The sequence below is a fragment of the Cebus imitator genome, unplaced genomic scaffold (assembly GCF_001604975.1).
Source record: "Cebus imitator isolate Cc_AM_T3 unplaced genomic scaffold, Cebus_imitator-1.0 Scaffold132, whole genome shotgun sequence".
Taxonomy (NCBI): Eukaryota; Metazoa; Chordata; class Mammalia; order Primates; family Cebidae; genus Cebus; species Cebus imitator.
Genome location: NW_016107447.1, coordinates 3,436,250 through 3,459,980, shown reverse-complemented (window position 1 = coordinate 3,459,980; position 23,731 = coordinate 3,436,250). Strand labels below are relative to the sequence as shown.

The following is a 23,731-nucleotide window of genomic DNA, read 5'->3' as shown; positions in this document are numbered from 1 at the left end:
AAAAAAAAAAAAAAAAAAACAACTCAGGCATTCGTCTACTTATATGGTTTGGTTCCACCGCATTTAGTAACTCAGTATGCTCAAGACACAAACAATAAAAACAATTTTAAAACATTTCTTGTGGACTAACAATAGGGTAAACAGAAGTCATATTTCAGAATATTAAAAGACAGCTCTAGTTTTATAAAACATCTAGAAGAGATTCCATTAAAAATGCTGAAATCAAGAAAATTTAAGTATTTGGTTACTAGTATTAAGGATTTTTTTCCAAAACAAAATTATCTGCGTTTAAGACTACAAAGTCAGCAAGTAACATTTTTCTTCCCCCAAGAGCAATCCTTCCTGACATTTTTTCTTTTTAACCTATACAATGGAATATTCTCAAAGAAAGTACAGAATTCCAATACAACTACTCCTTAACAAGCAGACATTTGCACAAATAAAACCTTAAAGAGAAGTAAAACAAAAAGAATTTCTTTAGTTGACAAGGGATAGAGTACACTAGTGGTAAGAATTCTGAGAATAGTCTGAAAACCACAGAAGGAGAAGCCAGAGGGAAGAACACATGACTGTTACCTGCTGGCCCTGTAGCCTCTGCTGAAGCTGCATTCTAAGTTGCTTGGGGGTGTTTGTCCGGGGTCTCATGATGTTGGCTCGTGGGTGCATTCCTTGGAGAGGAAAACTGCCTTGCTGGTTCATCTGATTCATCATAGAGTTAAAAGATGGTGATTGTCCCTGAAGATGAAAGCCTCCTTGCATTGGAGGCCCCTGTGCTGGATACGTCTGTCCATATAATCCTGCCTTCTGATCCATCATTACTGCCGCTTCTTGGCCTTGGAAAGCATCCTGTTTGGGTTCTAAAGCCTGTCCCTTAAGCAACACATAAATGAACAGTGAAGAACATCTATGAAGGCAACAGAAGTCAAATGCTGTAAAGAAGGTGAAAAAATCCAGGCATTCAACAAGTATTTAAGTAAATTCTTGTTATGTGCCCAGCATCACTTCTCAACATGCTAAGGATATATTCAAAATAACATGCCACAGGTGACAGAAAAAGAAGGAAAAAATAGATACTCTGAAGAAGAGAACAACCTGCTGTGCTGAGACAAGAGCCTCCTGGGTACTGTGCATTCACCTTTATCTTCCCATCCACAGGCGCTGAATGCCAAGCATGCAGCCAACACCCTTGATATGTCTCACTTGAAAGCATTCTTCACCCCACTGAACTTTGCAACACTTCTCATTTTTCTCCCACCTCTCTGGTCTTTCCTTGAATGAATGCTAACTGTTCTTCAGGGTTTAGTCCTAGGCTCTCTTCTTTTCTCTTGATACATTTTCTACTTAGGTGCTCTCATCCACTGGTGATAATGATCACATTCTTGTCTCCAGCCAAAACATCTCTGAGCTTTTAATTTTCTTTACAGAAATGCCTACTTAACATCTTCACTCTAACATCTCCGGTATCTCAAACTAAACAAGCAGAAAACAGACATCACATCCTTTCCCAACAGCTCTTCCTCCCAAGAAGCCTTGTTCTCCTCCAGCCTACCCTACTGTATCACAATACACAGCTGGCCCTCCATATCCATGGGTTCGACACTCATGGATTCAACCAACAGGGGACTGAAAACATTCTGGGAGAAGGAAACTGTGGCTGCACCTGTACTGAATACACACAGTCATCATTCTTCTTGTCATAATTGCCTAAACAATAGTGTAACAACTATGTAACATACATAGCATTTATACTGTATTAGGTATTATAAGTAATGTAGAGCTGATTTAAACTATATGGGAGGATGTGCATAGGCTATATGCAAATACTGTTTTATACAGTATTTGTTTTATATGCAAAGGCTGTTTTATACAAGGGACTTGAACATCCACAGATACAGGTATCCACAGGGGTCCTGGAACCAATCCCCCACAGATACCAAGTGATGATGGTACACAGCATCACCATTCACTGCCCAAGAACTAAAACCCAGCAATCTTGATTCTTCACATTCTCCCTTTCCAAAAGTGCACGTGTGCATGCATACACACAGAGCCAAGTCCTGTCAGGTTTTCCTCCAGGGCATATAACGTATCCCTCCCTTCTTTCCATTTCACCCTTATGACCATTCCCAGGACACCTCTTGGACTCTTGCAGTAACTGACACCTATGTTTCTACTTTGTCCCATCAACTTGGGTTCATGTGATCCTCCCACCTCAGCCTCCCCAGTAGCTGGGACTACAGGCACACACCATCATGCCTGGCTGAAGATAATAAAGCAAATCTTACTTTAAGTTAAACGTGGCAGACTGATCAGGCATGTTTACCTGCATTCACTTGCTAACCCTACTAAAATGACAATAAAGGGAACTAGGAGGTATCCAGTTTATTAAAAAAATAAAATAAAGGTAGTGTTTATTCACAAAACACTAATAAGAAGGCAACAAGATCAGGTATTTCAATATTTATAATAGAAGATACAAAGTAAACAGAGGAGTAGGAACCAGTGCCTACAAAAACTTAGACCTATGTGCCTACAGAGGAAAAATACATATGAAAAATGAGCAAATGTATCCCATAGATCTAATGAGACTCCAGTGAAGGTGGTAGGGATAGGAGTTTGGTGCTAAAATGGAGAGGCTGGTTAGGAGTCTGAGTGCGGAGCAGGAGGTTAACTACCTCCCCGCCTGCTCCCTGACTCCTGAAGTGCCTGTACCTTCTACCTACCCCACAAAGGTACTGGGGTTCAGGGACACAAGCAGAGCAGGGCAAAGGAGTGCAGCAGACGCTGAAAACAGGAAATTTTATATTTTGCATATTTATAATATCTAATAAAATTTTATATTTTATAATTTAATATCTCACACTTGCCTCCCTAGCCCAGCTCCCAAAATGAAATCAGGTAATAAACTATTACCAGGGGGTGGGTATGGTAGTGGTAATTGAAAACAACTCTACGTGTTGAAATTTGGGGAATCCTGGCCGGGCGTGGTGGCTCACACCTGTAATCTCAGCACTTCGGGAGGCCGAGGAGGATCACGGGGTCAGGAGTTCGAGACCAGCCTAGCCAACGTGGTGAAACCCTATCTCTGCTAAAAATACAAAAAATAAAAAAATAAAAAAATTAGCTGGGGTGGTACCACATGCCTACATGTAGTCCCAGCTATTCGGGAGGCTGAGGCAGGAGAATCGCTTGAACCCAGTAGGCAGAGGTTGCAATGAGCTGAGATCCTGCCTCTGCACTCCAGCCTTGGCAACAGGGAGAAACTTCATCTCAAAAATAAATAAAAATAAAAATTTGGGGAGTCTTGAAATAAAAGGGCTAAGGCTACCTCCCCACCTAATTACGCTCAGTAAAGGCAACTGATGCTCCTTACACTTGCAGAGTGTCAACTCAGCTTTTTAATGTCTCATTCTTTAAGAACAGTCACAGATCACCAGATACTCGATAAAAGTTTCCAGTGCTTTCCAAGCTTGAATGTGACTCAAACAAATCAAAGACAAGAACAGCAGAGAAGACTTAAAAATACAGAATGAATTTAATGCCCAATATGTCAATAGAAATCCCAGAAAAGTAGGTCAGAAAAAAACCAGGAGAGATAAAGAAATTATATCAGAAAACGCACCTAAACCAACAGGAGCATCTGTGCATCTCGTATCCAGCAGAATGAATGGAAGAAGACCCATACAAAGATACAGCATCATAAAATTTCAGAGGAAAAAAGTTCCTAAATCACTCCAAAGAGAATAAACGAGTCACATGCAAAAGAATCAAAATCAGAATGGAACTATGGAAGAAATCTTTCAAAAGTGTAAGAGAAAATTATTTTCAACCTAGCATGTAATACCTAGCCAGACATGCAAGGAGGGTGGAATAAAGATATTTTCAGATACACAAGAACCCAAAACATTTCATGCAGAAGGGATGAAGAAATTAATAGAAGTTATGTTGCAGCAAAACAAAGAAGTAAATCAAGACAGAAAGTAACTTGAGATTCAGGATACTACGAGTCCAACACAGGAGAATAGCGACAATTACTAATTTCTAGACTTGCCTGGCAAGGACACAGTAAAACAGAGAGAACTACAGGAGGGAAGCAAGGAATTGATGGATTATTTAATGTGCCTGAACAAGTAAAGAAGAAACAAAAAGAACTTTTATACTTCTGTTGGGAGTATAAAATACGGCTCCTCAGTGCCAAGGTCCTAGGTCACCCTGAAGGTATACACCAGGACTGCTCAGCGTTTCCCACCTGTACTTTAAAATGCTCTGTGACAGCACTTACCGCATGGCAGTATACTTCTACATGCACACATCTATTTCCCCAACAACGACTGAGAGCCCCTGATGATCTCTCCTGCTTAGTGTTGAATGCACAAACCTATACAGTGCCCCCTCTATAGTCTTTCAGTAAAAACAGTCATGGCCAGGAGCAATGGCTCACGCCTATAATCCCAGCACTTTAGGAGGCCAAGACAGGTGGATCACTTGAGGTCAGGAGTTAGAGACCAGCCTGCCCAATGTGGCGAAACCCTATCTCTACTAAAAATACAAAAAATTAGCCAGACATGGTGGTGGGCACCTGTAATCGCAGCTACTTGGGAAGCTGAGGCAGGAGAATCACTTGAACCATGGAGGTGGAGGTTGCAGTGAGCCGAGATTGCGCCACCACGCTCCAGCCTGGGCGACAGAGCAAGACTCAGTCACAACAACAAGAAGTCACTACAAAATGTGTTTTTCAGAAATACAGATTTGTGAATGACATGTTTTCATAAGGCTGGGTATATAAATAGGAACAGGAGACAATGATGTCTGGATGTTCAGACTGGCCACTGTAAACAAGTGTTATTTAAACAAAACAAAACAAAAAAGCTTGCCTCACCAGAATACACATTGCTTGGCTAAGGAGTAAAGACAGTTATAACAATGAGAACTTTTAGGCCGGGCGCGGTGACTCACGCCTATAATCCCAGCACTTTGGGTGGCCGAGGTGGGTGGATCGCGAGGTCAAGAGATCGAGACCAACTGGTCAATATGGTGAAACCCCATCTCTACTAAAAATACAAAAATTAGCTGGGCATGGTGGCGCATGCCTGTAGTCCCAGCTAGTCGGGAGGCTAAGGCAGGAGAATTGCTTGAACCCAGGAGGCGGAGGTTGCGGTGGGCCGAGATCATGCCATTGCACTCCAGCCTGGGTAACAAGAGCGAAACTCCGTCTCAAANAAAAAAAAAAAAAAAGAGAAAAAAAAAACAATGAGAACTTTTAACATGAATAAAAAAGTTGCATTTTAAGAACAGTACAGTAGTTTCACTTAATCATTTCCACAACTGCCTAAAATAGTAAGTTGTTGAAAGCAGTATCACAATCATAAGTATAATTTCCATTTTAACATGAATTGAGACCAAAAAAGGATATTTTCCAAATTTAATGCTGGTATCCGTGAATGTAGTGATATAACACAAGTACTAGGAAAGACACACACAGGCATTCTTGTTTGTGGCTTCATGAATGCGTACACACTTACATGCATTCACACACACACACAAATACACACTCTCCTACTTCTGTGTTAATGCAACCTACCTGATTGACAAGTTCAGGGATGCCTAAAGCTCTGTCAATTTCTTCCAGGCCCGTGGCATCTGTGTTGCTGAGAAGAGTATGTAGCTGGTCCAGTAATGCTCTTTCATCACTCTGGCCTTCCAGGTTGGAAGGTGGCCCGACAAGATCATCCAGGGAATTCCTAAGAAGGGGCCTAGAAAGAGACTTGCAATCAATTTCAATAGTACTTTTCTCTTTAAAAAAAGTAACAGATTACAGCAACCATGCATAATATTTTTAATGAACAGTAACTAAACCAAGTGGTTAAAAAAAAAAAAAAAAGTGAATGGCATCAATTAAAGTTTAAGGCCCACAATTTAAAAACTTCACAGGCCACTTTAGGCTACCATAGATAGTTTAAACCATCACCACCAAATCCCACCCCCAAAATTTAATTGCCAAACCCTAGGCATTTGAGGTATTGCAGAAATGGGGACCAGTGGAGTGCAGGTAAGGATAGGAGAAGATACCCTAATGAAAACAATTAAGGAGGTAGTTATAATAGCTGAAAATTAGGGAAATCAAAGGAGTAAAAGGATAGAAATGTGCTATCACTGATTGAGTCTAGAGAAACACCCAAAATAACTCTGTCGTACTTGCCCAGAGAGCTCATATTGGCAAGTGTAATACAAACCCCAGACAGCCACTGCAAGTTGCCTCTGTTCTCCAACACATAAAAGGGCACAAAGCTAAACATTTATCCTGCCTCAGAAAAGTTCTGTTAACTTCAAACTATTTGCTCTCTACTGAGTAGAGAAGCATTCAAATAAATAAATTGATATAGTTACATCACTGTCTGCTCAATAGATAAGTTTATTTTTGTCTTCCTTGCTTAACTTACTGCAGAATTCTGGTTAGAGCTGACACTGACAGTGTCCTCTTGCATGCAAGTAAGTTACTAAGCTAAACAAAAACAAAATACAATCTGCAATCTTACTTTTATGAAAATTTTAAAAGATGCACAGGCATTCTGGTATGTAGTTCTTTCACTATCATCACTGAAATGTTTAATTTTAGAAAACAATTGGCCAATCCTTAAAAATGAATTTTCTCAACAGGCAGCAAGTGGTTGGGGGAGGAAAAAGTTTAGAAAAAAAGTTAATTCTTCAGGAAAGTTGAGGCTAACCCTCTGAAGAACACTTCTAAAACCACTAGAAACACATCCTTATCTTTTTTCCCCTCCTCATGAGACTAACATAATGAGAGACCATCACCTCACAGAGAAGCTCTCAGATGGCCACTGAATGGCCCTGATGACTGGACAACATGGTTGTATCTCCTTCCCATTCTGTGAATGCCACATGCAGGCTTACTGCCTCGGCCTTATTTTTACACACAATTATATGAGAAAGGCCCAGTTGGCAACCAAGTACCTCAATTACAGGGAATTCTCATTCTCTTTCACGTTTGCTCCTGTGCTCCAACTCTTTTCTAAACTACTGATGCTGAGATTTCTACAGAGTCACAAAATAAAGCCCCACCTATTTTGAGTGCCATGAGGAACTTGTTCCATGGACAACATGCCATCGGACCAGGAACCCAGTTGGTTAGATGCTGCCTGGCCATAGGGATTAGCCCCCATTCCCATGGGGATTTCACCAGGCCCTGGGGGAGCAAAAAGAAAGCAGAAATTCTCGAATAAGAGCAAAAGTTATCCTGAAACATCTAATTTTCTTTTTACATAAAGGGGGAAAGAGGGAGACTTACTCATTTGAAGCATCTGCTGCTGCTGCTGTTGTGGCTGCAACATTGGTCTCGCACCTGGTATGCTATTAGACCGAAGAGGCAACGTGGGGACAGAGCCACCGAGTGCAGCTCTGGGTAAAGACGTATTATAATCCCCTCCTGGTCTTCCCATGGAGTTTGAATTCATAGGTTCCATTCTGCTGGCCTTTGAGTTTGGTAAGCCCCAGTCTCCTGAGGAAGGAGTCTGAGTCACCGTCACATTTCTGTTTGGTCCACCTAAAACAGGTAGAGATACTTAGGTCTTTTCCATATTATAATGAAATCCTTCTTATACCATATAAATATAGCCACTACACACAATATCAGCCTTGACAAAACAGCACTTTGTCATGGTAAGAGAAGGGCTAGCCAACTGTGGAGACACAGGCCACTATTCCCACGTATTCAACAAGTTGGAAAATGTCATAGACCAAAAGACTCTTCAAGAGTTTACATAACCAAGACATAGAATAAAAGGCTGGAAAATGTCATAAACCAAGACCCTTCAAAAGTTTATATAACCAAGACATAGAATAAATGAAGGATATTCATGGAAGAAACATACTTAGGTTATTCAAAAAGTTATTATTAACTCCCAATTACTTAGATGGCTTTAAGTATTTTAAATATGCCTTTCCAAAAATAACTTATAAACACTAATTAGAAATAACATACCCATACTTGAGCCATAATTTTCCTGACTATCCATCATTCTTGGATTCCCACCCAACATGGGTTGCTTTGGTAACATGGGGAAAGCACTGATATTTTTTACAGGAGGACTTGAGCCAACAGAAACAGGGCTATCCAGAGACACTGCTCGGTTATATGGAGGACGAATAGGCTGCACAGACTGTGGACTTTTCAAACCTGTTGAAAACACAATGCAAAAATATTCCTTGGTGATTTAATACATAAATAATCAAGTACAAAACACAAATACTACCACTCCCCATCCAAGAATGTCTTTCTTACAAAAACAAACACTGTCTTCCTTTATAAAATAAGTACCAGCCCCCACCTCCCACCCTCCCAAAAAAGGTCTCATATTCCAAATAAAGTAGCAACAACAATCTCTGTGTTGGCTGAAGTACTGAAAACTCTTCTGTAGCCTGATATGGTCACTGATATTCTGCTTCACTTAATATTGAAAAATTCACAAATGCTGCAAACTCCTGAAGGTTCTTGTATATTTGCTTATTAAGTATACTGTTTATAATTTTACAATAAACTTAACCAGATAAGCTGCCTTCTAATCAAAAAGAAATAAAATTCCCTTCTAACCTCTTCTTCCCCTCACTCTGTTCCAGCTTAGGAAATAATGCCACTGAAAATGAACAACCACCATTCTGAGTAACTGTGAATCCTGCCTTTTCAATTGATAATGTATTTTTTTTTTTTTTTTTTTTTTTTTTTTTTTTTTTTTTTTTTTTTTTTTTTTAATTTTGTTTTTTTTTGGGTAATGCAAGCTGGAGTGTGGTAGCAGGATCTTAGCTCACTGCAACCTCCACCTCCCAGGTTTAAGTGATTCTCCTGCCTTAGCCTCCCAAGTAGCTGAGGCCACAGGTGTGGGCCACCACGCTTGACCCTACTTTTATTAAACTGATGAAGTAAACACACAGCAACAGGAGAGGGGCTAGATAAGAACTAGCAAACACCAAAGGAGCCAATGGACAGGTTTTAATTACAGTTTGAGTTGCCCTTTTTTTTTTTTTTTTTCCTTAAGACAGTCTCACTCTGTCACCAGGATGGAGTGCAGTGGTGCGATCTAGGCTCACTACAACCTCTGCCTCCTGGGTTCAAGAGATTCTCCTGCCTCAGCCTCCTGGGTAGCTGGAACTACAGGTGCACAACAACACACCCTGCTAATTTTTGTATTTTTAGTAGAGACGGTGTTTCACTATGTTGGCCAGGATGGTCTCAATCTCTTGACCTCGTGATCTGCCTGCCTTGGCCTCCCGAAGTGCTGGGATTACAGGCATGAGCCACCACACCCGGCTGGGATGCTTTTTAATCCAATTCTCTGTGACTAAGAAAAATATATGCCCTAGTATCTACTCTACTCATCTGGAATAATCAAAGATGAACATTTTTCTATAAGTGCTATGATTACTGGTATTAGTTAGAAATGGAAATTTATTTAAAAGTAATTTTTTAAAATAGGAAAATGTCAGCTGGGAGTGGTGGCTCACATCTATAATCCCAGCACTTTGGGAGGCCGAGGCAGGTATAGATGATGAGGTCAGGAGTTCAAGACCAGCCTGGCCAATATGGTGAAAACCCATCTCTACTAAAAATACAAAAATTAGTCAGGTGTGGTGGTGTGCATCTATAGTCCCAGCCACTCGGGAGGCTGACACAAAAGAATCCCTTAAACCCGGGAGGAGTGAGCTGTGATCATGCCACTGCACTCCAGCTTGGGTGACAGAGCAAGACTTTGTCTCAAAAAAATAAAAATAAAAAAACAGGAAAATGTCCAAAAAGCTTTCTAAAGCACATACAATATAAATTAGTATAGAAAACAGAGGCAGAATATATGTTCTGAAGTTACAAATGCTATTTATATCCTGGTCTCAGTGTAAGAGTGTTTACAAGTATGCAGAAAAGTTTCAAAGGCAGCAAAAACTAAACCTAGTTCTTTCTTACCCAGAGAATTCGTTCCTTGAAATATCTGTTGCTTGGTCCCCAGATGACTACCATTTGTGGATACAGAATTATTATAAAAGTCAGAACTAGTCAGATCACCAAGAATAGCATCTAGATTATCCAAGTCTCCAGATCCCTGAAAATTAAAGTTTTAAAAATTAACCTGTGTACATTACTAGACATACAGGTATAAACATACCCATAAGAAAAAAACCACATATGAATAGAAGTAAAATACAAAAATTACCTACAAAGATAATGCCCAATTTAAAGGCCAGTTTATGATGACCCCCATCTCTAATCTTCCTCCTTAAAAGTACAAATAGTTTAAACTACTGAGATTAAATTGCTAGATTTAGTCCTTTCCATGGAGCATTTTTAAAATTTACACAAGACATTTAATTCTCAAACTGTAGAATATTTTACAGGTAATATTAGTCACTAGCAGTGCCTTGATAATTAGCTAACAGATAGCTGCATCTACAAATACCTTATGAAAACAAGTGTGTTAATTAATAAAAGGGGCAAGCTGAGATATTCATAGGCATGCTCTAAAAGGACTTTGGTCAATAAATGTGGCTAATACTAGGTTAAGCCCAATCCTAACTTTAAGCCTTTCATTTGCTCAGGTACATATTAAGTATCTCCTAGAAGTTTGTAAAGTGCTTATACAGAATGTCACCTTGTACATGAAATTTGATCTTACCTTAAAATCGAAATTATGCTGCTTAATACAAGTTTTTTTTTTTTTTTTCGTGATCACTTCTACCATTCTCTTAATGAGCCAGTGTACCCATTCCAGCAATAAACACCTCCATAAAAAATTTCAAATTGGCTACTACAGAGTTATAGTCACATTCTAAAACATACACATCTGTTATTTCCAAATTAAATCATAATACATTTTACTGGTGCCCAAAATAATTATAAAGAAATGAGGTCTAAAGATTTGACTTCCTTTAAATAAACCTAAAATGGAAGAATTTGTATATCACACATTATCTTTCTAATACAGAAAAAAGATGAAATATAATGACTAAGCTGAAATATATAGAAAACAAATTACCTCTTCACTGGTTTCTGTCTTAATTTTAGGGTCTTTCTCTTGACTTGAGCTAGGAATGGTAGAGCTGGTACACTGACTCATTTTATTATCCACTCCTTCCACTTGGGGCTGTAGTTCTTTAGAGAGTGCATCACTAGGATCATCCCTGTCCAGCAGGTATCTAAGAAGTGCATTATTCTCCTTCTTCTTAGGACTCAGTTGCTCCTGCTTGACGACATTTCCATCCCCACAAGAAGTTATACTGCTGGTGTCTTTCCCAGTGGCTTCTGCAGTAATCTTGGCTACTTCAGCTGGTGAATTCCCATTCTGCAGCAACTTGTGTAAAATCCGGTGCTTCTCTTGTAACAGTGACCCATGCATACTGGATGTGGAGGATACTCCTCCAGGTGTTGAGGAGGAGACGCCAGAGGGGCTGGTAACACTAACAGAAGATTCTTTACAACTTGAATCTAGGGGGGAGTTGGTCAAAGAGGAATGACCCCGGTCATCAGATGAACAAGTAAGTAACTGCAGTAACTTTTTATGACCTTTGCTTTCCAAAGGACCCCTTTGATTCTCTGACCCCTCAATACTACTCTCCTTACTTTCTTTGTCACTGAGGTGATCTCTGCTATTTGACTGACACATTGAACTCTCCACTGGATTTTGGTCACAATAAAAGCCCAGGGGACTCTTGGAATCCTGACTGCTTACTTTACTTGGCTGGGTTATATTCATATTGGGAGAGTTATCCAATTTGGGGCCTGGTGATGACAGAGTAGATAAAAGTGAAGTCCCCACACCCTCACTGATGGCTTGCAGGGCACTGAGAGAGCTGCTGGAAAAGCTGTGGCTCCCGGTACTGCCAGAAGATCCCATGGGAGAATGCACACCTGAATTGGAAAAAATTTAGGAAAAGAATTACACTACCAGACACTGTAACAAAATACAACTTAATTCTTCAAAGTTTCTATTCATCTGTTTTAGAATGGAAACTTTGAAGAAGTTTATTTCTTTATATTCTTAATCTTTATAAGAATTACAGTAGGATGGAAATAAGAATTACTTAAAAAGAAGAAAACTAAAAGGAAATGTCAACACAAATACCTGCAACAGGAGAAAACTGATGTGAGGCCATCTTTGGACTCCCACGATTACGAGGAGAAATCATGATATTCTGCTGGTTGGGGGCAAGACCAGGACTCCCATGTGGGGGGCTACTCATGTTGAGCCCATAGTTGTTGTTCTGGTAGGAAGATGGTGATTGCATGCCTGGCCCAGAGGTCACTGAAGCTATGTTACTGGAACCCCCGTACCTAGCTCCACTCATCTGCCCTGTGGTGCTAGGGTCTGCCAAGCCATAGGCCCTGCTGCTTGGCATCTGTAAGCCTTGGTTTGGCGACATACTCATGCCGCCTACCGAACTGTTGCATCCAGCCATAGGTGGTCTAATCCCTTGTCCAACAGGATTTGGGTTTGGTCTATATCCATTCTGTTCTCTGCAAAACAAACATCAAATATTTACTAAAAAATTATAAGCATGCCTGAAAGCCTTGAATCAGATTTAAAATAAAATAAAATTTTTAAAAAACGGCCAGTCACAGTGGCTCACACCTATATTCCCAGCACTTTGGGAAGTCAACGCAGGAGGATCACTTGAGCTCAGGAGTTAAGAGAGCAGCCTGGGCAACACAGCAAGATCCTATCTTGCTAAAAATTTAAAACTTAGCCAGGCATGGTGACATACATCTGTAGTCCTAGCCACTCAGGAGGCTGCGGTGAAGGATTGCCTGAGCCCAGGAATTCGAGGCTGCAGTGAGCTGGGATGGCACCACTGCATTCCAGCCTGGGTGACAGATCAAGACCCTGTCTCTATTTAAAAAAAAAAAAAAAAAAAGAAGAAGAGAAAAAAAGGGATGAATTAACTACCCTGGAACTTAACTTTTTAGGCAGTATTCCAATACCTAGTGACAATTCCAATCTACATATTGATCAATTATTTACCTAATAACATATTTTTCAGTAAGCCACAGAATCTGTATGAGTAAGACCACTGTAGTATTATGAAAGACCAACAGTTTGGTTAACTGGAGTATCAGGTGGACTTTATTAGAGTTGCCATATATCTAGGGCTTCACCTGGAGGTACCTGCAAATTACTCAAGATAATTAATGGGTAAATAGCCTCCCCTTCATGAGTTTCTTATTTGCCACTACCAACACCAACAGCAACTACCTTTAACGTGTACCCTCAAATTTTAAATTCAGTCCCCAAAGCAACAGGCATCATCAGAAATGAACGGTAAGACATGTAATCAGATTTTATATGCTCTTTTATCCATCTACATTAGGCTTCCCATCCTCTAGCTTTCCTGTAAAGTATTTAATAAATAATCACTTTCACATAAAATACAACCTTAAACATATCATAATCCAGGAATCTAAACTCATTTCATCAAACCCAGTAACCTTTCTGCGTTTTGTCTCATTATTTTGTCCTTCTTTTTTATTTTAATAATAAAGCATTTTGAGAACACTGCTGCATTCAGTATTAGAATACACAGGAATCTATCATTTACCTCTGAAGAAAGTGGGTTGAGACAAAGCCATGTCGATCATTTGTTACGGGATTTCGGAAGAGTTTGCTTTTTGTCTGTGCAGTCACTATAGTTCCATCAGCCAATGAGAATCGATATACTGGGGTTTCTGCATGGCCATTAAGATAAGCTGTTGGGGAAAAGATCCCATCACTAGTAACTACAGTCAGCAAAACAAATATATATAGGAGGCGTTAGGAAATATACTTCAAGTACAACCTTTTTTTTTGAGACGGAGTTTCGCTCTTGTTACCCAGGCTGGAATGCAACTGCACGATCTCAGCTCACCGCAGCCTCCCCCTCCTGGGTTCAGCCTCCCGAGTAGCTGGGATTACAGACATGCACCCACAGGGTTTCACCACATTGACCAGGATGGTCTCGATCTCTTGACCTCATGATCCACCCACCTCGGCCTCCCAAAGTGCTGGGATTACAGGCGTGAGCCACCGCGCCCGGCTCCAAGTACAATATTTCTAAAAATCCAAGGAAAGACTGGATCTGCACCAAAATTATGAACAGGGTAAAATAACACTCAGGAATCATTTTCCTATCCCACACTGACAAAACAGCAACTACACTCATGTGTATATCAAACACAATGACAAAAAAGATCAAGAATAAACTCCAAAACCAGGTATGGTGGCATGCACCTGCAGCCCCAGCTACTCAGAAGCTGAGGCAGAAGGATCACTTAAACCCAGGAGTTCGAGTCCAGCCTGGGCAACATGGCAAGGCCCTGTCTCTAAAGAGTAAAATAAAAAGACAAAAAGAATCAACTCCAAAATTCTTTACCTTCTTGATAGTGACGTTTCTGGGACCATGACTGCCCATCATTTAGGCTAAAAAATCTCTGAATACACCTGCGGATTATATCTTCAAAGCCAGGCCTCATGGAGGATCTCAGTGAATTTGTATCTATATTGACAACCTTTCCTATTAAACAGAAAAAGGAAAAAAGATTTATATCCAGCCCACAAGTATTTACTGGCTGCCTACACATGGCTTAGCACTAGAAAATAAAATAAAAAATATTAAATCTTTGCTCCACCTTCTCTGATCCAAATTTCTACTTTACTCAGAGCTTTTCTCCTGAAGGACACAGTACCACAGGATTCTCCCAACATGTTCTGCTATGGAGCATAATAATAAATTTGGTCTTTGTCCAGATTTCTAGCACAGAGCTCCTATATAAAATCCTCAGAATTTCCTGAGTAATAAAAGTATCTTCAGGTTATTCATAAAGACACCCTCTGGAACAAACCTCAATTTGTACCAGTGAGGTGACTTAGGGTGGGGCCTCTAGATCACCTCAGGATGGAGCTGGTAATCAGAAAGACCAAGTAATAAAAGGATTAAAACTTTGTTAGTAGTTCCACCTACTAACCTTCAGGAATGAGGGGTGACAGAGAAAAGAGAGCCTGGTGATTAAACTCTATAAAAAATTACTGGCTGGGTGTGGTGGATCACACCTGTAATCCCAGCACTTTGGAAGGCCAAGGAAGGCAGATCACAAGCTCAAGAGATCAAGACCAACCTAGCCAACATGGTGAAACCCTGTCTCTACTAAAAAATACAAAAATTAGCTGGGCATGGTTGGTGGCGCATGCCTGTAATCCCAGCTACTCGAAAGGCTGAGGCAAGAGAATCACTTGAATCTGGGAGGAAGTTGCAGTGAGCAGCGATTGTGCCACTGCACTGTAACACCTATGAGGAAAACTGTTTGTTCAAAGAGATTCTATCTCTACAACTATGAAGTAAGAGAAAATACCTGCTTAAAGAGCTAACAGGGACAACTGTTTGCATCTGAGAGATGATCGCATTTTTGAAAACAATACCTAAATTTGGAGGGTTAACCAAATACTCATTTCCTAAATGCTGGAGGCTTCTGACAACTTTTGCTTAATATCAAATACAGTGGAGACACAAATACATACTTAAAAATACTATGAAATTACAGGAGGTTTCATGACAACAGATGGTCCTTAAAAAATGTCTAGGCCTTTTCACTCTAAGCAACACTAGGGTGGTTGGCAAAAACAAGTGCCTTACAAAAGTGGCAGAAGGGGAACAAAGAAGAAAGCGGTTGATCCATTTTCTAAAAAAGATTGGTATGATGTGAAAGCACTAGCTATGTTTAACGGGTAACAAACTAGTCAAAAGGGCTCAAGGAACTAAAACTGCATCTTACGGCCTAAAGAGCTATGTTTTTGAAATGAACCTTGCTGATCTGCAGAATGATCAAACTGCCCCTTGGAAAATTCAGACTAATTACTGAGGATGTCCACGTCAAAAACTATGTGACCAGCTTCCATGGCTGTTCTTGGATCAGCTTCCAAGCCTTTTCTATGTCTTTGAACACAGACAGAACGATCCAAGCCACGGAAGCTGGTCACATAGTTCTTGACCTGGACATCCTCAGTAATCTTTTCAGTGACAAAATATGCCCCATGGTTAAACGTGGCAGACTATGAAGCTCCTGCTGATGTCAAGATTGCTAATAGTTATCTGTTTTGTCTGTTTTGTGTAGATTTTACTAAGAAATGCAATAATCAGCTCTGGGCAATCTATTATGCTCAGCACCAACAGATATGCCAAATCTGATGATAATGGAAGTTATGACCCAAAAGGGACAAATAGGTTGAAAGAAGTGGGCAATAAACTGATTCTAGAGAAATTAGGAAAGACATAGGAAAGCTTGTCCACTTATTTATCCTTTCTATGACATATTCTTTAGAAAAAGTAAAAATACTGAAGAAAACCAAGTTTGGTTTGGGAAAATTCATGGGGCTTCACAGTGAAAGGTAATTCTGGAAAAACTGCTGAAGATTTGAAAGGCGCTAGTATTGAATAAGCTGATGAAGATAAACCACCAGTCCAATAATCTGTTTAAAATTCAGAATTTTAAGGGTGACCAAAAGTCTTATTAATGGCGGAAGGAGGCTAGGGAAAAGGGACAAACGCATTCCAGGAAAGAGTAAATACCTGTGCATTCGTGCCCAAAATAGAGCAGATTTGTCCTCAACCACCTCCCCTGAGTTCAGCCCTGGGCCACATGACAAATACAAAATAGATGTTCATAAAAAGTTTATTAAATGAAACACATCAAGGAAAAAGAATAAAATATCTCCAGAGGCCAAAAAAAGTATCGTGTTGAGTGCAATAAGCCTCCTATAAAACAAGAGTTACCCACTGGAAGGCATTAACTATAACTATGGTAAGTAAGATCTCAGTTTTAAATGATATTAATCACACAAAGCATTTGATTTTTCTTGCTTGGTCATTTTTTTCTTTATCATGTCCTGTTTTCTAACATGGTTGGTAATTTTTAAATTTTGTAATAAACATGTATTGCATATATATATACATATACTATGAGATAATTTTCAAAGACGCTACTTGCTAAACTGCTTCAACATACTTTATTTAGTATTTTCAGTAACAAATGTAACACGGCTATTCAAGGAGAAAATTAACACTGCCAAACCATAAGAAGTGCAGAGAAAGACCCCCTCTAAAATGATAAAATAATATATAAAAATTGCTACCACTATTGCTTATCTGAAGGTGAGCAAATGGAGAAAATGTTCAAATATAAATATCCATCAGCATACACAGACTATACACTGAATTGTCAAAACAATTCTTTGCTACTTTTTTTATTCTGTGAAAATTAATCTCAAAAAGCCTGAAGACAGGTTACTGAGGGTGGCACAAAATGGTTCAATGACTGCAAAAATAGCAATATTTCTTTAAAAATATTCTGTATTATGTATTTTAGACATAGATATTACAAACATATACATGTATATGTAATAGCTACAGCTATGTTTTATGTTTATATAAACCTCCATTTTATTTCACTTGTTAAAGGTTCATATTGTAAAATTAGTGTTACACAAAGCAAAGAATACAGGCTAAGTCAAACTGGCTTAGCTATAAATTTTATTAGCCATGATTTTGGACAATAACCCAATCTCTGTCACCAAGCCTCTGTTTCTTTATCTCTGAGATGGGGCGTATATGACAAACCCTTGGCATCCCCATTTACAGTTAGGTGACCATAAGAGTAACCCTGAAGGTAAATAAAAATAACATTGCCACAGTGTTTAACTTCATTAATGCATCTTATCAACCACGATGTCTTTAATTTTTTATTTCTATGATTAAAAAGTAGCAGACCAAGACTGAAACTCAGGTTGATGTCAAGAATTACTCCCAGCCAGGCACAATGGCTCACAACTGTAAGCCCAGCACTTTGGGAGGCCAACATAGGTGGATCACTTGAGGTCAGGAGTTCAAGACCAGCCTGGCCTACATGGTGAAACCCCGCCTATACTAAAAATACAAAAATTAGCCAGGCATAGCACATGCCTGTAATCCCTGCTAGGGAGGCTGAGGCAGGAACCCAAGAGGTGGAGGTTGCAGTGAGCCAAGACTGCAACACGGCACACCTGCACTCCAGCCTGGGCAAGAGAGCAAGACTCAATCTCAAAACAAAACAAAAACAAACAAGAAAAAAACCTCTCAATAATTCTTATTAAATTACCTGTGCTTTTTTTACGTCTCTTTATGATAAATGGGCTTGAAGCTAAAGAAATACTGAATCCTGACACAAAATCTCATTTGGAGAGAAAACCAGGTATCCTTAAACTTGTTAACTTATTTTGGGGATTTAAGGTGCCAAACATACCCAGCTCAAATGCCAAGAGTTTTAGTGAAATTCTTTCAGGGTTGCGTAAGAAACATGAAAAATGATACACGTAAAGCACTCACTACAAGAGATAAACATTTCTATGATAGCACAGATTAAAAATAGTTAACATTTACAAAAATTTCCAAAATGAAAATGTACGTACACACACACACACACACACACACACACACACACACACACACACACACGATTTTACCTGAAAGATCATGTCTGGTAATAAAACTCTCAGGGTTTGATGGATATACTCTTTCTCCTGTAGTAATGCGGCGTGCCACACAGATCATACAAGATTGCAAATCTACAATAAAAAAATCAGCCTGGTAAGGATTATACTTAACTTTTGGATATGTATGTTCAATTGGCAAGCAAGGACACAGAATTCGGTAAGAAGAGTTGTAACAACGTTTAAGTTACAAAACTACAAGTATGGCCCCTATTTGTTTCATGAACATGAAAAACATATGATAGCTCTTACCTTCCCCTTCCTCCATCATAGCTCGAGGCTGAGACAGGGCAAAGCACTGCATTGTTTCATATCTCTGGCGCATTTCAGGACTGGTGTTTATGTCTTCCAGAATATCATGTGTTTTCATCAACATACGGCAATTGAATGTATGGCTTTTTTGTCTCTGGGACTCATTTGTCCAGGAAACACCATTAACTTTGGAAAACAAATTGAAATGACATTTTGAAAAGCTGGTAACTCAGTCTATGACCATCATCAAGAATTCAAGCTGCATTTTCTCATTATGCATGTTTTCCATAGTTGTATCTATACTAACACTTCAGGCTGGCACTATATAAAACATGTGAATCATTTCAACTTTAACAGAAATCTTACTGCATATTTTGTAACTACACACACACACACACACACACACACACACATATATATGCCTCTTAAAATGTATACCAAATTATTGACTCCATATTTGAAAATTTTGCTATTAAATCACATGCCTTTCTATGCTCATTTGATCACCTGACTTCCTAAAAAAATACATTCAATTTCCTAAGAAATGATCAAGGAAAAAAAAATTAACCTATTAGAAAATACACGTTAAAAGCCTACCTGTAGATTTTGGTAAATTTTTAAGAAAATCCTTTCTGTCTTCTTCATGTAAGATATTGTAAACACTTGTGTTAACCAGGTCCTCTTGCTTATATTGCAGGTATTGTGTGACATTTTCTGACACAAATACAATGTTTCCATCTCGATTTACCACAAACAGGAAACCATCCAGTGCCTAAAATAGCATATATTAATACAGGCTGTTATGGACTGAATTGTATCCCCCTCCCCGTAATTCTTAAATTGAAACTCTAACCATCAGTGTAACTGTATTTAGATATAAGACCTTCAAGGAGATAAAGATAAATGAGGTCATAAGGGTGGGGACCCTAATCCAATATGACTGGTACCCTATAAGGGGAGAGGAAGACACCAGATATGTGCATGCAGAGAAAAGGGCATGGGAGAACACTGTGACAAGGAGAATCCAATCCTGCCAAAATCTTGGTCCTGAACTTCCAGGCTCCAAAACTGTAAGAAATAAATTTCTCTGGTTTAACCCACCCGGTCTGTGGTATTTTGTTATGGCAGCATCAGCAAACAGCAGCCATAGGAGTAAGTACAATGTGTGAAAACCACTGCTGACTTAATTATTGCAAACAACTATAAGCCACCATTACTACTAACATTAGCACCATTTCTACATGCCTTATTAATAAGAAGAATTGGGGGTGGGGGAGTGTACACATAAATGTGTTCGGCATGAAATCTGAATTAATGCCTAACCTAATTTTTAAAGATTTATCTCTTCAAAGGAGCTTTTAAAAATGAGAAAAGCATCCTTAGCTCTTCCCAGTTTCCCATTTGATGCCAAGTCAAGCTACAGAAATTGCTATACTATTCCTTAATGAGAATTTATAAAGAGGAATTTCAAAACTGATCAACTAAAAGTAGTTAGAACAAACTACCTGAAACAAAAAGAAGTTGCCAAGTTACCTTTATGAAAGGCTTCAGCCCCTAAACAAATACAATGCACTTTTTTTTTTTTTTTTTTTTTCCTGAGACAAAGTTTCATTCTTGCCTGGGCCAGAGTGCAATGGAATGATCTCAGCTCACTGCAACCTCCGCCTCCCAGGTTCAAGTGATTCTCCTGCCTCAGCCTCCCAAGTAGCTGGCCTTACAGGCACACACCACCACGCCCAACTAATTTTATACAATGCCCATTTTTAAGTCTTAACAATTCCTCAAGAATAAAAAACTGTAGCATGCCATATGATCAAAAATTTTTTAAAAAATATGATCATGCAAAAAATCATCAAAAAATGTCTGAATTAAAACATACAGTCATCATATCCCAGTATCTATGGAAGATTGGTTCCAAGACCTCCCAAAGACAGCAAAATCCAAGGATGCTCAAGTCCCTCATACAAAACGGTATATTTGCATACAGCCTATGCATATATCCCAATACACTTTAAATCATCTCTAGATTACTTATAAAACCTAATACAATGTAAATGAAGTCATCACACTGAAGTATTTTTTATTGTCTTAACATCATTTTTTATTTCTTCCCCCAGCCCCCAAATTTGTAGGGCAAAACCCATGGATATTAGGCTACTTGTAACCAAGTATCTGTGAAATTATAGGTTACCTTTCTTTCCTGCTTCTTTATATTTTTATCTTTATATATGTGTGGTTTCTCAGTTTGCAGCTACATTTTTACTAGGGGGGCAAGGCTTCCTGAATTATGTATATTGTAAATATAAGAGCATTTTCCCATCATATTCAGAATACTGAATTGTCTCAAAGAAAGAAATGTTTTCTTTTTGTTGTCATTTCCTAACCAAAATTTTATTTTTGTAACTTTATAATGAACTAAAAGGCAACACAGCTTACTGGACAGTTAAAATCGTTACACTTGCCTGAAGTAACAGGGGTCCTAAAGAGTCTTTATCAATAACTCCCTGCCCTGTAGAAGACACATCAGCTTTCTGAACATCATCATCACTGGAAATAGTTTTTCCTGAAAAGACAGAAGGCAGTACAACAAATTGTACATATATCAATTATAGACTAAGTCACCTTCAAATAGTCCCCGGAATAGACATAAAGATATACACACACATGCCCATATATATATATATACAAAACATTTCCTCATAAGAAAATGCTGCCACAATTTTATAACATCAAAACTAAACTTCACAGTTACCCAGGAAGGCAGAAGACACTTAAATTGTTTCTAAATGCACTATCCACAGCTTCCTGAAAGGGAACTAACAAATGACGGGCAAGGTGGAACAACACTGGCGTTTTCCAATTGTCTGTTAACCATTTCTAAAGGGTATAGCTGGAGGCCTGGCACGGTGGCTCACGCCTATAATCCCAGTACTTTGGGAGGCTGAGGCAGGCGGATCACCTGAAGTCAGGAGTTTCGCCTGGCCAATATGGTGAAACACTGTCTCTACTAAAAGTACAAAAATTAGCTGGGCATGGTGGCAGGTGCCTGCAATCCTCACTACTCCAGAGGCCGGGGCAGGAGAATTTCTTGAACCCGGGAGGCAGAGGTTGCAGTGAGCCAAGATTGTACCACTACACTCCAGCCCAGGTTACAAAGCAAGACATCATCTCAAAATAAATAAACAAATGCACAGCTGGTCAACATGCCTGTCTATTCCCAAACTTGCTAGCCTCCATCAGTTGTAGTCCCTACCCAAACAAAGGAGCAAAAAGGCAAGTATAGGAGCAAGTCCCTTCTAAAACAGGGGTCCCCAACCCCCCAGGCCACAGACCAAAATCAGTCTGTGGCCTGTTAGGAACAGGGTCACACAGAAGGAGGTCAGCAGCAGGCAAGTGAGCAAAGCTTCATCTGTATTTACAACTGCCCCTCCCCATCGCTCACATTACCACCTGAGTTCCATCTCCTGTCAGATCAAAAGTAGCATTAGATTCTCACAGATGTGCAGACCCTAGTGTGAACTGCGCATGTGAGGAATCTAGGTTGTATGCTCCTTATGATTCTCTAATGCCTGACCATCTGTCACTTTCTCCCATCACCCCCCAGATGGACTTGTCTAGGTACAGGAAAACATGCTCAGGGCTCCCACTGATTCCTCATTATGGTGAGTTGTATAATTATTTCATTATATGTTACAATGTAATAATAATAGAAATAAAGTGCACCATCAATGTAATGTGCTTGAGTCATCCTGAAATCATCCCCACTACCAGGTCCATGGAAAAACTGTCTTCCACAAAACCAGTCCCCGGTGCCAAAATGGCTGGGGACCACCACTGTTCTAAAAGGCATGAGTGTTTTTATTACCTTGCTCTTTTATTTGACGTATCTGTCTTACTGTTTCCTTTAAAATCGCACATTTATCTGGTTTGACATTGAAATTGTCAATATCACTAAGATTAGCAGATATCAGCTCAGCCAATTCTTCAATATATTTACTCTCCTGCTCCCGTCTCCGCTTTTCACCACTGCAAATAAGACTAAGGGAAAGGGGTAGAAAAGGGGAAAAGGAGATATGATATACATACCACAAAAGAGCTGTCAGTGGAATCAGCCCCTATTGTTACTGCTGTTTCTTATAGTGTAACTATAAGAAAGTAACACTGTTATCTTTTTCTTTTTTTTGGAGAGAGAGTTTCCCTCTTGCCCAGGTTGGAGTACAATGGCGGATCTCAACTCAGTACAACCTTTGCCTCCCATATTCAGGCGATTCTCCTGCCTTAGCTTCCCAAGTAGCTGGGATTACAGGTGTGCACCACCATGCCTTGCTAATCTTTTGCATTTTTAGTAGAGACAGGTTTCACCATGTTGCTCGGGCTGGTCTTGAACTCCTCATCTCAGGTGATCCACCTGCCCGGGCTTCCCAAAGTGCTGGGATTACAGGCGTGAGCCACTAGGCCTGGCCTATTACTTTCATATGTAAACAAACTAAACTCAGCCAACAGAAACTAAGGAAATGCTGTCTTGGAGAAATAGTACAACACAATAGAGATTCATGTAAACCTAAATTCAGTTCCACCTTTGTTAGCTAAGTTGCCTTGGGCATATTTAGCCTCAGTTCCTTCATCTAGAAAACAGAGATAAATCAGGCAGGCACAGTGGCTCACACCTGTAATCCCAGTACTTTGGGAGGCCAAGGCAGGCAGATCACCTGACGTCCAGGGTTTGAGACCAGCCTGACCAACATGGAGAAACCCCATCTCTACTAAAAATACAAAATTAGGCAGGTGTCGTGGCGCATGCCTGTAATCCCAGCTACTCAGGAGGCTGAGGTAGAAGAATCACTTGAACCCAGGAGATGGAGGTTGTGGTGAGTCGAGATTGCGCCATTGCACTCCAGCCTGGGCAACAAGAGCGAAACTCCGTTTCAAAA

General features: G+C 39.6%; 1 protein-coding gene across 13 annotated transcripts in view; it reads right to left on the bottom strand.

Moving 5' to 3' along the window:
- NCOA3 (nuclear receptor coactivator 3) overlaps positions 1 to 23,731 on the bottom strand; it is a 149,633-nt gene that overhangs the window by 9,177 nt on the left and 116,725 nt on the right. For all 13 annotated transcript variants that reach the window (XM_017541360.2, XM_017541362.2, XM_017541364.2 and 10 more), the window contains 15 exons: positions 22,666 to 22,838; positions 21,263 to 21,363; positions 19,398 to 19,572; positions 18,801 to 18,986; positions 18,522 to 18,623; positions 14,404 to 14,544; positions 13,594 to 13,741; positions 12,123 to 12,514; positions 11,037 to 11,908; positions 9,971 to 10,106; positions 8,000 to 8,194; positions 7,307 to 7,561; positions 7,081 to 7,204; positions 5,582 to 5,753; positions 577 to 870 (listed from right to left, as the gene is read on the bottom strand). In XM_017541360.2, the coding sequence (XP_017396849.1) occupies positions 577 to 870; positions 5,582 to 5,753; positions 7,081 to 7,204; positions 7,307 to 7,561; positions 8,000 to 8,194; positions 9,971 to 10,106; positions 11,037 to 11,908; positions 12,123 to 12,514; positions 13,594 to 13,741; positions 14,404 to 14,544; positions 18,522 to 18,623; positions 18,801 to 18,986; positions 19,398 to 19,572; positions 21,263 to 21,363; positions 22,666 to 22,838 (3,466 nt within the window). The remainder of the gene's footprint in view (positions 1 to 576; positions 871 to 5,581; positions 5,754 to 7,080; positions 7,205 to 7,306; positions 7,562 to 7,999; positions 8,195 to 9,970; positions 10,107 to 11,036; positions 11,909 to 12,122; positions 12,515 to 13,593; positions 13,742 to 14,403; positions 14,545 to 18,521; positions 18,624 to 18,800; positions 18,987 to 19,397; positions 19,573 to 21,262; positions 21,364 to 22,665; positions 22,839 to 23,731) is intronic.